At 42.0% G+C, this 17,315-nt stretch overlaps 1 protein-coding gene across 1 annotated transcript in view; it reads left to right on the plus strand.

Annotated features, from left to right (window-relative positions):
• The window catches only part of JAM2 (junctional adhesion molecule 2), a 97,080-nt gene extending 84,279 nt beyond the window's left edge, over nucleotides 1-12,801 (plus strand). Inside the window, exons 8-10 of the mRNA XM_075854513.1 lie at nucleotides 4,876-4,888; nucleotides 6,812-6,845; nucleotides 9,635-12,801. Coding sequence (XP_075710628.1) covers nucleotides 4,876-4,888; nucleotides 6,812-6,845; nucleotides 9,635-9,667 — 80 coding nt within the window. The 3' untranslated portion in view covers nucleotides 9,668-12,801. The remainder of the gene's footprint in view (nucleotides 1-4,875; nucleotides 4,889-6,811; nucleotides 6,846-9,634) is intronic.
• Nucleotides 12,802-17,315: the final 4,514 nt, after the last annotated feature.

Genomic DNA, 17,315 nt, shown 5'->3' on the forward strand with positions numbered 1-17,315 from the left:
CCAATCCCTGAGACTACGGTATTCCTTCATGCGGATCGGCCCTAAAATAAACTGTTAAAAACAACAACAAAAACGTTGCTGGTAAATAAAACATCTCTATCTACAAATGAAATTCAGAGAGATGCACAATAAAGGTTGCCGATGTTATAAAATATACAAACTATAACCAGAGATGTTTATTATACCTAAAGAACATTGAAGATGTTCTATAAATACGTGGAAACGTTCTGCTAACTCACCCCAGATGTGGAGATCAGTGCCGAGGGACTACGGATGTGTCATTTATAGGAGATCCCAATTACTGTTCTTGTAGCCTTTATAATGAAGCAGCTTTTACCCTAAAATCCAAAAGTCACCAGGAAAGGAAAGGTCATCAATGCCAATGTGTATTCCAGAAAAGTCGCTGCAAAAATAATTTTCAACCATTTCTTTCTGTGACTGGCTGCCATTATTACCACCGGATTGAAATTTCCACAATGGAAAGTCCGTCTAGTTATGCATTAATAATTTCTCTAATCCCCCACATCTGGAGAAGCCCGGTGACCACCATTGTAGGGGGCCGTGTTTATAGCCACGACCTGACAGTAGCACAGGATGTATATATATATATATATATATATATATATATATACTGGACATCTTGTTTCATATGGAGGAATTATTTTTTTTTTTTTACATAACGTTTTTAAAGTTCATTGTACACGGAAGGGACAATACATTGTATATGTAATAAGATGATGACGAAGAACTCTTTTTGTTCTTGTGAAGAAAAAAAAAGAGCAAAACATGTTGACGCCCCGAGAATTCGATATGATGTCAAACAATACACAAAGGCAGGAAACTGTGTGCAGTAGGAAGTGACAGAGTGTAAGCTCCGCAGGCAGCATCCCTGCATTACAGGGGAGATCCATGTGTGATGTATTATGGGAGCCCGCAGAGCAGGAATACTTGTACGAGACAAGCGCCTGCACTGGATCTTGTACATGATGACAGGAGGAGAAGATGTTTTCAGTTAAATGTCTACAAAGCATCTGACATAGTTTTACTTCTCTGGTTTACTAACCCCATATAGTCCTCCTAAATCCTGACATAGCAAAGTGCACCTAAAACCATGCAATTATACAGCAGAGTGCCCCCATGAACGGTGCCAGCAGAGTGCCCCCATGAACGGTGCCAGCAGAGTGCCCCCATGAACGGTGCCAGCAGAGTGCCCCCATGAACGGTGCCAGCAGAGTGCCCCCATGAACGGTGCCAGCAGAGTGCCAGCAGAGTGCCAGCAGAGTGCCCCCATGAACGGTGCCAGCAAAGTGTTCCCATAAACAATGTCGGCAAAGCATTATCGGGTCTATCAGTGTGTTTTGTGCAACTTTTTTAAAATCGTTTTTATTAAAAATTATTTTTACTTTTTGAGATACAGCTGTTTTGTATCCTGTATACAGAGCAGCTGTATCTTACGCTAAGACCTGAATCCGTCAGGTCCACGGGACTGATGGTTTCAGTGCCAGCGGGTCCACGAAGGATCCACCTGTAATCGATCACATGTACATTATGAACTTAGATGTGATCGGCATCAGCATAATCCTGTGTGTCAGAAACACTTTCACTGAAAGCGTCAGTCCCACGGACCTGACCGGTACAGGATTCAGCGTAAGGGCCTGTGCACATCAGCGTCGGGGTTCCACTAGACCTTTCCGTTGGAGGAACCCATCAACGGAAAGGCAAAGGGAAACCATAGCTTCCGTTTGCATTACCATTGATTTCAATGGTAATGCTCCCGTTGTAAATGGTTCCGCTTGCTTACGTTCGGTTTCTGTTTTTTTATGGCGGAAACAATAGCGCAGCCGTCTATGCATAAATGTTGTGTGTAGCACAGGCAGGCAGCACAGGGTGAATGGTGGCGCAGGGAGCTGACGGCTCCCTGCTTTACTATTGTATTCAACTGTATTTGAAACCACGACAGCGCACGAAATCCGTTACTGCCCCGCTGGATCCAGGACTGTTGGGAGGCATGGGTTATCTGTTACCATGGAGACGCATATTCTCTATCATTTTAGATGCTTTAAAACAATAAAAAGAAAGGTTGGTTGCAAAGGTGGACGTAGCCTTCAAGCTGGTCCAGGGGCTTTCCAGTAATAAGTATAGGGAATTGCTGTATATGGCTCAATATAGCACATTTCATATAGAATAACTTTCATTTAAAGTTCAGAGGCCAAAGGAAAAACTGGAGTTTGTGTGGTGTTTATCCCCAGTGGCATATGTGAAAAATAAAAAAGTAAAAACATCCCAAAAAATGAACGCAAAAAACATTCACAGATTAAACAATCAAAGAAAAACAATGCAATGGAATGCAACATTTATTGGAACAAAAACTTCACAGGAACCCCAAGATTTCCTTCTTCAGAGGTGTAATTAGTGCTTCAAAATCCGCTCTGCGTGAGGAATCTGTTACATTAGTAACCAGCGCCCCCTGCTGGTGACGACATAAAGCAGCACAAAATCATGTTTAGACTCTTCAATGTAAAGTGCAGGAAATAATAGAAAAACAAGCTAATCCCTATAATATACAGACTAATAACAGCTGTACAGTTTAGGCCCCATTCACATCACATTTGTGCTCTCCGCCGAGCGTATACGTTTTAAAACACTAAAAAAGTATTGAAACGTATAGCTCGGCGTATACATAGACTATAATGGATCAAATGTAGACCAAAATAGCACCCGTTTGGTCTATGTTTGTCATGGTTTACGCTGGGGTACTGTTTTTTGAAAGTACTGAAAAGCGTGGTCTGCTACGCTATTCTGTACTTCAGAAGAAAGATATACGCGATGTAACGTTTTTTTTTAGCATTGATCTCAATGGACGACGTATGCAAACGTAATGCTATACATTTGTATCCGTTTACATACAGTAAATCTATCTGTTTTTTTTTATTTTTTTCTATCAGTGTTCACTTTAAAAAAACAAAAACATATATGCTTTTTTTAGGTAAAAAACGAACAGAAACGTATACCGAAATATGAGTATAGTCTAAACGTACACGCTATAAAAAACACAGACGTAAACAGAAAATGGTACACGTTTGTATATGTTTTCAATGGTCCATGTTTTTATTAAAAAAACGTATATGCCCAGCGGATAGCACAAACGCGATGTGAATGGGGCCGTAGGCTCCGTTCCGTCAGGTTTCCGTTTTTTTACTGAAGCAGTAGCGTAGTCTGGACCTTTCATTTTTGTTTTTTTTACATTGAAGTCAATGGATGACGGATACAAACGGATGGCATATCCGTTTGTATCTTTTATGCAATACATTTAACAGATCCATTTTTTCCTGCACATGCACAGACTAAAAATGAAAGCAAAAAAGATGCAAAGATAAAAACGGATCTGTTAAAAACGGAGTAAAACTGATGACAAACTGACACGGAAAGAAAAGTCAGTTTTTTGACGAATCCAGTAAACTGATCCGTCAAAAAAAAAACATTTAAGGGCCTGTTCACATCACCGTTCGCTTTCCGTTCCGGGGTTCCGTCGGAGGTTTCCGTCGGGTGAACCCCACAACGGAAAGTGAAAGTGAAACCACAGCTTCCGTTTCCATCACCATTGATAGCAATGGTTTCCGTTCGTCACCATTCCGGCAGGTTTCCGGTTTTCCAACGGAATCAATAGCGCAGTCGACTCCGCTATTGATTCTGGAAACCTCCGACGGAACCCTGGAACGGAAAGCGAATGGTGATGTGAACAGGCCCTTACCTTCCGTTGCATTCAGTCTGGCATCCGTCAGTCTGTATGTTTTTTTTTTCATTTCAACAGATCCGCTAAAACGGATGTTGCAACGCAGATGTGAACGAAGCCTTACATGCCTAAATAAAACCGCCATACTGCGCCCACTACACTGTAAATAAATGAAAACCTTCTTACAAAGGCCAAGTAACATTTTGGTGGTATTGTCGGGTATTCTATGGCAGTGTCCAAATAATACCACCATGCGGATCCCAATAGTGCCATTATGTTATGCCCAAACAATATAATTTTACCATACAGTGTCCATAATATGCCTAAATAAAACCACCTTACTATGCCCATCCTACAGCGCCTACAATAAAAACCTCAATACAATGCTGAAATATTACAGTAATAATATAATAATGGTGCAATAGTCTAAAGCTACAACCATACAGTGCCCCAATAATAGTGCCCGCAGTCTCCCAATAATTGTATTATTTGGGCCCTATATAATGCTATAATTGAAGTTGTCGTGTATATGTATTCCAATATTAATATTATTTATGATGTTACCTAGTGGTATATATTTTTTTTTTTTCGGGGACTGTGTGTCGGGGGGGACGGGACCAATTACCCGCACAGAGTATTCAGATACAGGACTTGGGCAGGGAACTTTATCTTTGCTTCTGGTTCACTTAGCTGGGACTTTGCCTCATGATACCCTTTGTTGGTGGGGTGGATCCTGAGTTGTGATCACTAGTTGTATAATTATTAGGCCGAATTCAGACGACCATAGTATACGTCCATATGACTGTCGTTAAAACAACGGCCGCCACCCGGACACGTATTTCACCGGGGCCGTTCACACAGCCGTTGTGTCCACGGATCAAGTGAAGGGTGCGTTGAAAAATAGAACATGTCCTATTTTCTTCCGTTTTCAAGGATCCCTCCTTAGGCTCAAGTCTATGGGGATCCGTGAAAACGGGACCCGCACGTTTGCACTCATTCTTGTGAATCTGGCCTAATTTCTGTGCGATTCCTCATACAGAAGTTACCGATACTTTATTGGTATTACTCGCTATTTGCTTATAGGTCGCATGACATGTCGTCCCTTTAATTCTTTTTTTTTTTTTTTTTTTGTCTCCTTACAGGTGGAAAATCTAAGTGAGTATTTTATTTTCTATCACTTTGTTAATGGATGGTTGGGACATAAGAGCTACACATCGTTCATTCTACATCCATCACTCCCGGGACCAAAAAATGCCAATAATAATATAACCATAGTGTAAAAATAAAAGGATATTCGGCGTCAGGAGAAAGTTTTCCATGATCTGATTATAATTAATTCAGTCGTGTTACGAGCTGGAAAGATGGGAAAATTGATAAGGACTCCTGCTCAGTGACTGGTTCCTAGACTGCAGCCTGCGCACAGCAGCTTATCCGTAACTTGTCACATTCGTTTATGAAGTCCAAATAACTTTTTAAACAGTGTTGATTAAACATCTCTTACCGTTTTGTGTATACAGCCCCTATGCAGACCTATGTGTCTCAATTATAACAGACTACAAACAAATCTTGTGTAATCCTGCAGTCATGCGTTACTCCTCATCCGACCGTTTGCTAATCTATGGACAGTAGAAGAGGAGGCAGATGGGAGGGAGTAACACATAAAAGCAGGATCTGCCGCGCACAGTAAGGCTGGGTTCACACAACCTATTTTCAGACGTATTGGAGGCGTTTTACACTTTGAAATACGTCTGAAAACAAGCCTCGAATACGTCAGCAAACATCTGCCCATTCATTTCAATGGGTTTGCCAACGTACTGTGCCGACGACCTGTAATTTTACGCGTCGCTGTCAAAAGACGGCGCGTAAAATAACAGCCTCGTCAAAGAACTGCAGGACACTTCTTGGGACATAATTTGAGCTGTTTTTCACTGACTTCAATGAAGAACAGCTCCAAATTACGTCCGTAATGGACGCCTCGCAAAATGCGAGTACGAGCAATTACGTCTGAAATGCGTCCTGAAAACAGCTCCGTAATTTCAGCCGTAATTGACGTTATCGTGTGCACATCACCTATCTGTTTGTAGTCTGTTACCATGGTGGTTTGCATAGGAGCTGTAGACACAAAATGTTTATTATTTTTTTTCTTTATTAAACACTATTTGCAAAGTTGTTTCTTTTTATTCTTATTTTAGATGCATTGGAGCAACACAAAAATGGTTGCAAAGGTGGTAAATGGAGGGCTTGAAATCAGGGCCTAACAATATAGGTCCAGGCCCCTGTGCTGGGCAACGGACACACCCTTCCAGATCGTAGATATAAAAAAAAAAAATCACTTACTTACTGTTCTTCCCTTCTCTGCAGGAGGCTTGCCCAGGATGCCCATCAGATCAGACGCCGGCATAGGTCTGCACAGCACACAACGTCCTGACGCTGGACAATGTGGTCTGTGTCACTGACGCTGCCCGGTATCAGGACCTTCAATGTGCTCTGGCGCAGACCTTATCCGGAGTCTGATGCGGCAGCCTGAGGGGTATCCGGGGCAGGTCTCCTTCCCCTCCCGTCGCACCCTCTGTAACCGCGATCAATACGGCCCTTCTTAGAATGGATGCAGATGCAAGAGGGCGGGAATGGATTTCAGTTACCCTGTTATTGAAAGAATTGTCTGTGCTCTATGGCAGAACACAGGCGAAAGTAGTGGGTATGTTCACACAGAGTATTTTGGCGCTGTTTTTTCCTGCTAGCGGTAAAAAATGCTCGCAGGAAAGTGATGCGACATGCCCTTTGGCCGTTTCTGTCTCTGACCTCCTACTGACATTAATGAGAAGCAGAGAAAGCGGTTTTCGCAATGTTATTTGCCCGCGGCGCTCAATGGCCGTGGCTGAAAAACTTAGGCATGGCAAAATCTGCCCCAAAATTCCTTTTTTGCCTGCAAAAAAACTCTGTGTGAACGGAGCCTTATATCCTGAATAATAACATCACTATCTGGAGGAATTTTATAGATACTGTATATACTGTGGATATGTTGGCATTTAGACTTTAGTATTTCAATTTCTCTCTTTTTTTTTTCTTATCTAGCAGGAAGGAACACAATTCCACATCGCTGGCAGAAAGTGTAAGTATCTTTCATAGTTTATCTAATTGTGGGAATTGTGAGTTTAGCAAACTTGTGTCAGTCTGGTATAGCTTCCTCTTAAATACATGGGATGAATAATCTGGGGTGGGGGGGGTGTTGTGGTATTATAAATCAGACATTGATGTTCGTATCTCCAGACCTCAGGGCAGAGGCGTTAGTACAAGATTTTAAACGCCAATGCAAAACTTGTAGCAGGACCCTATACCTACAATGTGACATTTATAATACCGGTGTTTTCTTGTATGGCAGAGGGGCCTTTGGCACCAGGGACCGGGTGCTACTACTGCATCCGCTATAGGTACTCCTCTGCCTCAGGGGCTCTTACCAATGACTTACTCCATGACCTGAAACTATCAGCACCCACACACGAAGAGGAACCGCCTGATCCACTGTATAAATAAACACCCCCCCCCCCCCCTACATGATCAATACGGTGGGGGCATTTCTTTATACCAGGCGTGGTACGAGGGGTAACCAGAGTGGACAGTCACCATAAGGGGGGGCAAATCCTGGTTTTAGGAAAAGAAACTACTATGTATTTCGACTAAGTTAGACATAAATAGCGTTTTTGTTTGAGGCGTTTTTGCAGCATTTTTTGGGTCAGTGGAGTTTTTATTAATATGCGCCATGCTCTAAGTATGGTGGGGTTTTTTTGGCGTATTTTCCATAGGCTTCTCTATAGGTCATGTTTTGAAACGCTGGAAAACGATGTGTGCAGGAAACCTAAAGGCAATCTCTATTTGGAGCACAATGTCTTACCTCGCAGCACAGATAACTAACCGTTTTTGTTTTGCACCTTTTATCCTGGGGTTTCTAAGTTGTTGTTAGGGTCAGTTCACACGTAGCTTAAGAACTGCAGATTTTCCGCAATGGATTTAGTTACGGAAAATCTGCAGCATAATACTGTAGCAGCAGAGTGGATGAGATTTGAACAAAACGTTTGGAAATTGACCTGCAATGCGTTTTTTTAATCCGCAGCATGTCCATTGTATTTGCGTAAACGCTGCTTATTTTTTGCGGGATTTCCACAACAGATCCTGCAACAAATAGGAGATGTTTCATTTCACATGCTGCGAAATCGCAGCGATTCCACCACAAAAAAACGAAACTCAGAAAAAAAATAAACTTATACTTACCCAGAAGTGTTTTTCTTCTTCTAGGCCGGCCTCCTGGGATGACATTTCATCCCATGTGACAGCTGCAGCCAATCACAGGCTGCAGCGATCATATGGGATGAAATTTTATCTCAGGAGGGTGGGCAGCAGGACGGCGGAGGGACGCACCGCCATGGCTACGTAAGCATGTAGCTTTTTTTCAGGTGCAGTTTTCCGCAGTGGACATTCCGGACATAAAACTGCATCATATATTGGTGCGGTTTTTCGTCCGGAATTCCCTGCAGCACACATGGCAGATACGCTGCGTATCCGCCCTGTGTGAACATAGACTTAAAATGAACATAAAAAGTGGAGTACTATTGTAAATACTTTCCTTACTCATCTTGTAATTCTAAATGATTAATTACATGATATTTTCTAAATTTGTACATGTATAAAGCTAAATTCAGATTTCTGCTGATTTCCTATTACCAGAGCACAGTGCATTGTGGGAGCTCAAAGGGTAGTTATATTCCTAGAATTGAAAGGATTGTCTTGTTCAGATTACTAATTTACTAAACAAAAACCTGTCCTGACGTGGCCGCGATGCTGACGTCGGGCAGTCCGGTCACTAAACACCCCTTCTTGGCCTGATTGGCGTCCCCTAGGCCATGCTACGTCATAACAAGTCAGCCGGGGGGATGTCAATCAAGCCGGGATGGTCACGTCTAGTGACTGGACTGCCCGACTCTAGCCTCGTGGCCATTTCCAGATGACATTTCATAGGTAATTCGTTTACGCGCTGTTGGTTTTCTAGGTTATGTTGCATCACATGCACGTCAGGTATTATAGCACAGAGTCTGTTTAGGAGGCTAAAAAAACAAGACCGGTTCCATTTAATAGACAGAAATAATCTGTATATTGACAGAGCGAAGAGCTCATACAAAAAGTGTCCCTTGTTCTGGAAGACGCACACGTCCATTACACGAAGAGCCCTTTGGCCCTGTTCACACACTTTTTTGCAGGCAGAAAATTCTGCCTGGAAAAATCAGCTCCGTTTTGTTTGTTTGTTTGGTTCTGCACCAAAGGCATTTTTTGACACTTTTTTTTTACCACTTTCTTTCTTTAAAAACGCCTCCACCTCCCATTGAAATCAATAGGAGGCAATTTTGGATGTTTTTCGCCGCGCTTTCTGCTACAAAATACTCTGTGTGAACAGGGCCTTTGATTTTAGTAGGCGCTGTGCAATGCTAATCATTTCCCTTGTGGTGGCGTTATAAGGAAATAAAACACTTGCTGCCAAGTTTCCCCATCACATCTGATTTCTGGGCGTCTCAGCAGTGGCACAACTTGTGACCACTTTATCGTCAGGGCACCTTTCTAATGAAAAAGGATTGTCCAAAGTGGACAACCCCTTTAAGCTATTAGATCACATGTCTGAGTGGGGATGGAGCTAAGCTGCTCTTTTTTCCATGCAAACCATCAAAATTCTGAAAGCAGCAAAAACGTAAATGGAAGAAAAGCCATAAAATAGCCCAAAATCAGTAAAAAAACAGTAAAGAAAATATGCAGATTTAAATGGTAAAACAGTTTTTGAAAATGGATTTTCACATTTTATACGGCTGTTTTATATAATAAGCGTTTATAAACATAAAGCATCTTTCTATTCCGCAGGATTTCAAGCACACAAAGTCCTTTGTGATATGAGAAGATATTTTGCAATGGCGGCCATTATAACTACTATCTTACCCGGATGGCGCATTGCGAATATAAAAGACTTAAAAAAGTATCTATTTTTACATGAACGGAATGTAATCGACCATATTCTGAGGAGAAAACAGGATTTTTGTGCTTTAATCTTGATTGGAGAAACAGTTCAGCTGAACCTATTGAGTATCTTCCTACGGAGGCAGCCGCCATTATGACCGCAAAAGATATTACGCCGTCACTTGGAAGCGCGTCTGCCGGGAAAGACATTTTCAGCTTGTATTGTTCTAGTAGCTATTTTTACACAAGTTAAACAATGCTGTCGTACGTGTATATAAAGCAATGTATTGCTATATCATATTGTGTGGCCTAACATAGAACAGATACTATCTAATGTGTAGTCATGTTAACCCATACAGGAAAAAAGCTTTATTAATAGGCAACTTACTAGAAAAAGAAGACATTAGTTATAGTTTTATATAGTCTATACAATACTTTACAATTATTTTAAGACATATATATATATATATATATATATATATATATATATATATATATATATATATATATGTAAAGTGCTGTGTACACAATGGGGGAGATATATCAAAACTGGTGCAAAGAAGAAGTGGAGTAGTTGCCCATGGCAACCAATCAGATTCCACCTCTCATTTTTCAAAGGCCTTTTGGAAAATGAAAGCAGCTACCTGATTGGTTACCATGGGCTCTATTGAAATGATCCTTGTAGGTGCAGGCTGTACTACAGCTTTGATAAAGGACTTTTATAAATGCGTGTTGGCGGTGGGCATTCATAAGCATGATGTTGGCAGCAAATGACATTTTTAGAAAGAAAAATACTGTAGCATAAGGGCTTATGCACACGGCCGTAATATGGCTGCATTTTGTACGGAGCTGTCGTAGGGCTTCCATAGAGATGCGTACTGTATGCCACTATATGAAAGCGGAGGCAGTAAAGAGATTTTTGTATCATGCTCAGTATATACAGAGCATTGCTTCTAGGGGAGAATAACTCCATACACATGGAGTCCTACAGTGCCTGTATGGTAACCTCCGTGCCAGTGTGCATGAGCCCTAAATCTCGAAATAATTTGCCATAATGCAGTGGTACAAGGAGCCTTTCCTTCACCTTGGGTAAATATTAAGTTTGCTGTCCAAGTCATAAATTTAATTAGGCCTAGGCAGTGTCTTGTTGGTACCCAGCCTAGCAGCCAGTATGGCTTGTTGGTACACGGCCTAGCAGCCAGTATGGCTTGTTGGTACCCAGCCTAGCAGCCAGTATGGCTTGTTGGTACACGGCCTAGCAGCCAGTATGGCTTGTTGGTACCCAGCCTAGCAGCCAGTATGGTTTGTTGGTACACGGCCTAGCAGCCAGTATGGCTTGTTGGTACCCAGCCTAGCAGCCAGTATGGCTTGTTGGTACATGGCCTAGCAGCCAGTATGGCTTGTTGGTACCCACTCTAGCAGCCAGTATGGCTTGTTGGTACCCAGCCTAGCAGCCAGTATGGCTTGTTGGTACCCAGCCTAGCAGCCAGTATGGCTTGTTGGTACATGGCCTAGCAGCCAGTATGGCTTGTTGGTACCCACTCTAGCAGCCAGTATGCAGGGCACATGCTCCTCCAGCCCTTCCTGGCTATGCCCCTGGACAGTGTATCCAAGTGGGGGGCAGATTACAAACTGGAAAAACTCAAATCTCCAGCTGAAAGTAAAAATTAAGAGAATAGAAAAATGTCACATACAAAAACTTTTACACCCTACCGGATCAATTAGTATTAAATAGCGGTAATAACCCTCCATCTAGCACTAAATCTGAAAAACTGCCTTATATGCATCAGCAATGTTTGTTCTATTGTTCATATTTTGATCGGATAAGCTGCATTCTGTGTATATATTTTTCTTGTGTTTGTAGGCTTTATAATCCTAATCAAAACTATATCCAATAGTAACGGTCAATGGAGTCGGATAATAATTTCACTTCCGTTCCAAATTTCTGCCAGAATTCTTGATATATTTGCTTATATACAGTTTTTTTTTTGTTTTCTTTTAATGGTCTATTCTAAAAACATGGACAATCAAGATGCGAGGGCTTGTGTATCAAAACGGTCAGAAAAAATATGTATTTTCCACCACAGCTACCAGTCACATTTCATACCTCATGGCTTTGATCAGGACAATTTTTGGATCTATAGTAGGTGTAGTCTAATTATATGCCTTATGATAGAGATGAACCTTTAAGAAAATGAAGACCTGAAGTTTGGCCTGGTTGGGATCTTCCTTAGCAGTAAAAGCGGGGTTAATATCATCTTTCAAATGAAGTAATACATGTCTAGATCATAAATATCTATAACTATCTGAACACACCAAAAATGTGTAAATATGTTCTTAGCTAATAGGAAAATAACATTCAGTACACAGCAGCTACTTCATACTAGATATGCTCAGGTGCCATATATATGGCTACCAACATTGACTGATTGTTAGAGAAAAAAAAAAAAGTTAACATGTGAAGCTCGTATTCTTGACCCTCTAAGTTTGACTTACCTGGGTATTCATGATGTGGAGATCTTTGGGTTCTCCATGCCGGCTTCCTCCAGATCTTGGCCCCTTCACCTATATAGTGGTGTCATGTTCCTGTCCCCTGTATAAATAAATACTCCCAAGACCCAATAACTAACTAAGGGAGGAAGGGGTGGATTACGATATACTCCATATAGCTGGCCCGAATAACCCCAAGATTGCTTTTTTTGCCTGACACCAAGTAAATATGCAGTGTGGACTGGTCATCTTGGTCCAGCGGAGAAAATTAGACCAACAGATATACAGAACAAATGCATGTCTGCTTTTATTTGCATTGTATCATTATTTTAATACAGGTCGTATCGTTAAGAAAGACTTGATCGTTATTTGTAAAATAACCCACAAATGTAATAAACCCCACAGCAAGTGACCTGCTCTGCTGAAAACTTCTGACGGGCTTGTCTTCTGCCAGGCCTTATGTTCTCTATTGTCGATGGGGCGACATGGTGATCTTCTAAACCTCTGCTGGGCCAATCAGACCCTGTAGGTATGAGGGTATGTTCACACGAGGTCATTACGTCCGTAATTGACGGACGTATTTCGGCCGCAAGTACCGGAGCGAACACAGTGCAGGGAGCTGGGCTCCTAGCATCATAGTTATGTACGACGCTAGGAGTCCCTGCCGCGCTGCAAGACAACTGTCTCGTACTGAAAACATGATTACAGAACGGGACAGTTGTCCTGCAGCGAGGCAGGGACTCCTAGCGTCGTACATAACTATGATGCTAGGAGCCCGGCTCCCTGCAGTGTGTTCGGTCCGGGACTTGCGGCCGAAATACGTCCGTCAATTACGGACGTAATGACCTTGTGTGAACATACCCTGACTGTGGGGACGAGAAATCAGGCCTAATGGAGTGCTTGAATGCTTCTCACTCCTGATCGGAGAAGAACCGTACATATCACACCTAGCATTATAGATTGTTTTAGGCCATCCTTATATTGCTCATAAATCTACTTTTAGATCAAGATAGGCTTAGAGGATTGATATCCCAGTAAGGGTTTTCTGCATTTTGGATTTTTCATTTTATTGGACAACCCGGTATCAACCAAGTGTAGACCGTTCTCTTCTCAACCCAAAGCCAGACACTTAAACACGTTGGACAGTCTGTGACTCGATGAGAGACTTGTTCACGTCTGGACAAGAAGTTTAGATGGTGCAGTCCTATCATTTCTATAATGGTATTTATTTATAGTGTAAGGGCTTGTGCATATTACAGCCAGTGATTAGCATGGGGATATATCCAAGCTGAATTACAAACCATATGCCACTCAAAATGGCACCTATGGGGGTTGACATCTTTTAACTATGGTGCAAAAACTCCAGGTTGAGCTTTCTCATCAGGAACTTTTTACGGTGCCCTACAGTATAAACACAAGGTAGACCTCTAAATCCTCCTTAAACTGCTTCAATGAAAATAAATATATTCTAGAATTGAAATTTGTCAATGAAAACCAAAAACATCCCCCATCTGCAAAGAGCACTGTTGTACCCTTGTGGCCAAGGCTTTCGATATGAAGCATTGCGGGTACCTATCGTGTGCCGGTCACTGGTATTAGCATGTACAACCCCGTATCAATGAAAATTATTCCATCTTGCTAAAAAAATATTTTTCTTTGAAATTTTATTTTTGTTTAAGAATAATAAATGTGCCTTAAGTTAAAGTTCACATTCGAATGTATACATTATTATTCTACTGACTATATATAGGTTGCCTGACCTCACAGGCCTGTAAAGTTTGATATGTTTGTTTGCTTCGGATATGAATTGCACTATAGCGTCTCAAGGACGTCTGTTTCTGCATATTCATCTTCCATTGTGCATGCTCGTAAGATGAAGATCTAGATCGCTTAGCACTTTTTGAAGGTTGTAGAATATAGAACATGATGTAGAATACTGTCCGAAATAAAGTTTTTTCTTTTTGGTACAGCTTTTGTCTTTGTATTTGTTAATTTTATATCTTTTAGGAGTGGCATAAAAGCAGAGGCCCCCCATGCAATTAAATTATGAGACCCCTGTGCTAAAATAGCTCAGCATAGAGTACACCCTTAAAGGGGTTGTATGAGATTAGAAAAATATGGCTGTTTTCTGCAAGAAACAGCACCACTCTCGTCCATGCGTTGTAGCTGGTATTGCAACTCTTGACTTGAATAAGGTTTAGCTGCAATACCAAACCCGGCCTATGGACAAAGAGTGGTGCTGTTTCTGGAAAAGAGCAGCCATGTTTTTCTAATCTCATACAATCCCTTTAACCCTAATCTCATGAACGATCCACCAGTAATTGTGAGCTGTGAAATTCATTACGTCCGTTCCTTACATGCAATCTAATAGTCTGAAGCTGCTTTTTTTTGAGGACAGTGGCCCCCTTATCTACGCACCTGTACAGGTTGCACATATGTTATGCCTGTTTCTGTCTTTTAGTAAAATGAATGGCTACTACTAGTTATGCATTATCTAAGACTACGGCTAGATGCATACTCTAAGGCCCCATGCACATGAACGTGTTTTTGCATCCGCAATGAATTGCGGACCTCTTTATTTCTATGAGCCCATGCACACGACCGTGGTTTCCACAGTCCGTGCATTGGCCAGGAGCCCGGACCGCAAAAAAATAGGACAAGTCATTATACGGTCCGGATTTGTGGTCCAGGCTCATTGAAATCAATGTGTGCACGGCCCGCAAATTGCATGCTAACTGCACTTTCAAAAAACGATTTTTTGTTGTAGAGACCTATCAGAAGTTTTGATTGGTGGGGGTCCAGGTGCTAAGACCCCCACCGTTACTGAAATGGAGGTACAGAAGCGCTCAGCTGAGCGCTATGAACTTTTGGCTGTGATCGGTTATCCTCGTCAGGCTGAAAATGGCCTTACAAAGAAAGTCTATGAGTCCATCTTAAGCCTAATGAGGAGCGCTGATCACAGACGAAGGTGCAGTGCTCAGCTGAGCGCTCCTGCCCCTCTGTTTCAGCCACAATACCCATCAATGAAAACTACTGACCTGTCTCTTTTTGAAAGCGCAGATACTTTTTTAAACTCCGAAAACAAAACAAAAAAACACCCAAGATACTAGCACAAACAATGAATTCAAAATTCTGCATGCTACAGAGCTGAAATCGCCAAGCATTTCTTGTTAACTCACTACTGCACAGACCTTGTTCTGGAGATTGGCTCTCTCGAAAGTGTAGTCTTTACACCAAGCATGGTACAGTAATCTGATGTAGAGAACTGAACTGCCCCCGCCCTATATTATAGAAGCTCCGCTAAGCTTTTAGGGATTTATCTCTCCCATGGTGTCCAAAGCTAAGCAAATGCTTGAAATAACAATCATGTTGGCCTCTGGACTCCCAGACATATGGAGAATAAATAGTGTTGTGGAAAGAAGTTAAAGGGAACCTGTCACCAGCATTTCACCTATTAAACCAGCAATACCTGGGGGGTAGTGGGTGAAAAATAATTTCTATAATTCTCTTCTTAGACGGCTCTGTAGCTTTAGTATTCAGTTTTTTATTGTTCCCACACCGTATGCAAATGAGCATAAAAGAGTCAAATCTTCGTTTGAAGAGAGTCAAATCTTCATTCCTCAAGTCTTTCCGAGTTTACCCGCCGCCTCTTTACTTTTGATTGGCAGCTCCTCGCCTCCCCCCAGCACACAAAATCCCGCGCTTGTGCATTGATGTTCTCTTCTGGGGTGTGCGTAAAACAGGACACCGGATTATTACAATAAGGGTATGTGCACACACACTAATTACGTCCGTAATTGACGGACGTATTTCGGCCGCAAGTCCCGGACCGAACACAGTGCAGGGAGCCGGGCTCCTAGCATCATACTTATGTACGATGCTAGGAGTCCCTGCCTCGCTGCAGGACAACTGTCCCGTACTGAAAACATGATTACAGTACGGGACAGTTGTCCTGCAGCGAGGCAGGGACTCCTAGCATCGTACATAAGTATGATGCTAGGAGCCCGGCTCCCTGCAGTGTGTTCGGTCCGGTACTTGCGGCCGAAATACGTCCGTCCATTACGGACGTAATTAGTGTGTGTGCACATACCCTAAAAGGCGCAAAATGTTTGCAGACCGTTATTTATAGTTGGAGGAGGAATTTAGGAGAGGGGATAACGGCAATGAAATTTTGATAGCAGCGGCCACTGAGGGATAAGTAAAGTTCAATAGATAAAATGCTGGTGACCGGTTCCCTAACTGCTGGGTTATCCTGCGATGACTTATGCACCGAAGACTTCTATTACTTTTCATCTATCAATGAACACCGATAACTGATCTACGCAATCAACTAGCGTCACTAAGATACTCAATAATTCTGCATCGCAAAAAGGCCGTAGGCACAAACGGCGAATCTTGGCCCCGGCAGTGTACTCCCCATATATCTGCAGCATCACTCATCTCTCTGGTACTGCACGGTCCCAGGGCACCTTCTAGGACCTGCAATGCCCACCATCATGCCCCGAAGCAGGAGTGTAGAACTGATTTAGTCCTAAGATGTGCGTTGACTGATTTGCACAAGTGTTCAGTGATTGGGCAGTAGTGTCCCTGGGTACTTTAGTAAGTTTCCACTGGTGACGTTGTAAAATATAAAAAATATATTGTAAAACCTTTTGCCTTTTTAAAACTGGCGCCATGGTCTGTCAGTGGGAAGCTACTATGAGACGTGGCGCTGTGAATATAGGACACGAATGATAGGTTTTGCATGTTAAAGGGAATGTGTCGCAAATTAAACCTTTTTTTTTTAAGTGTCGTTACTTATTTCTATTATATTTTTTAAGTTTTTTGCTGTATTTTTTTTTTTTTCCGTATGGTGGAAAGTATTAAAAATTAAATAATTTGACATGTTTTCCAATGTTGGCCACCAGGGGGAGCACTTCCCAGAATTACAGCAAGGTGAATAAGGCAAAGCAACCTGACTCACAGCTGCTGTAAATGTGGGAGGGAACCTTTTTGGTGACACTGTTCCTTTAAGGGAAACATCACCCTGCTGTTATGTCCTACATAATACTTGTTGGCCTTTTTAAAGGACGGCATCTTTAATAGTAAATATGGCATC

This window comes from Rhinoderma darwinii, chromosome 2, assembly GCF_050947455.1.
Source record: "Rhinoderma darwinii isolate aRhiDar2 chromosome 2, aRhiDar2.hap1, whole genome shotgun sequence".
NCBI lineage: Eukaryota > Metazoa > Chordata > Amphibia > Anura > Rhinodermatidae > Rhinoderma > Rhinoderma darwinii.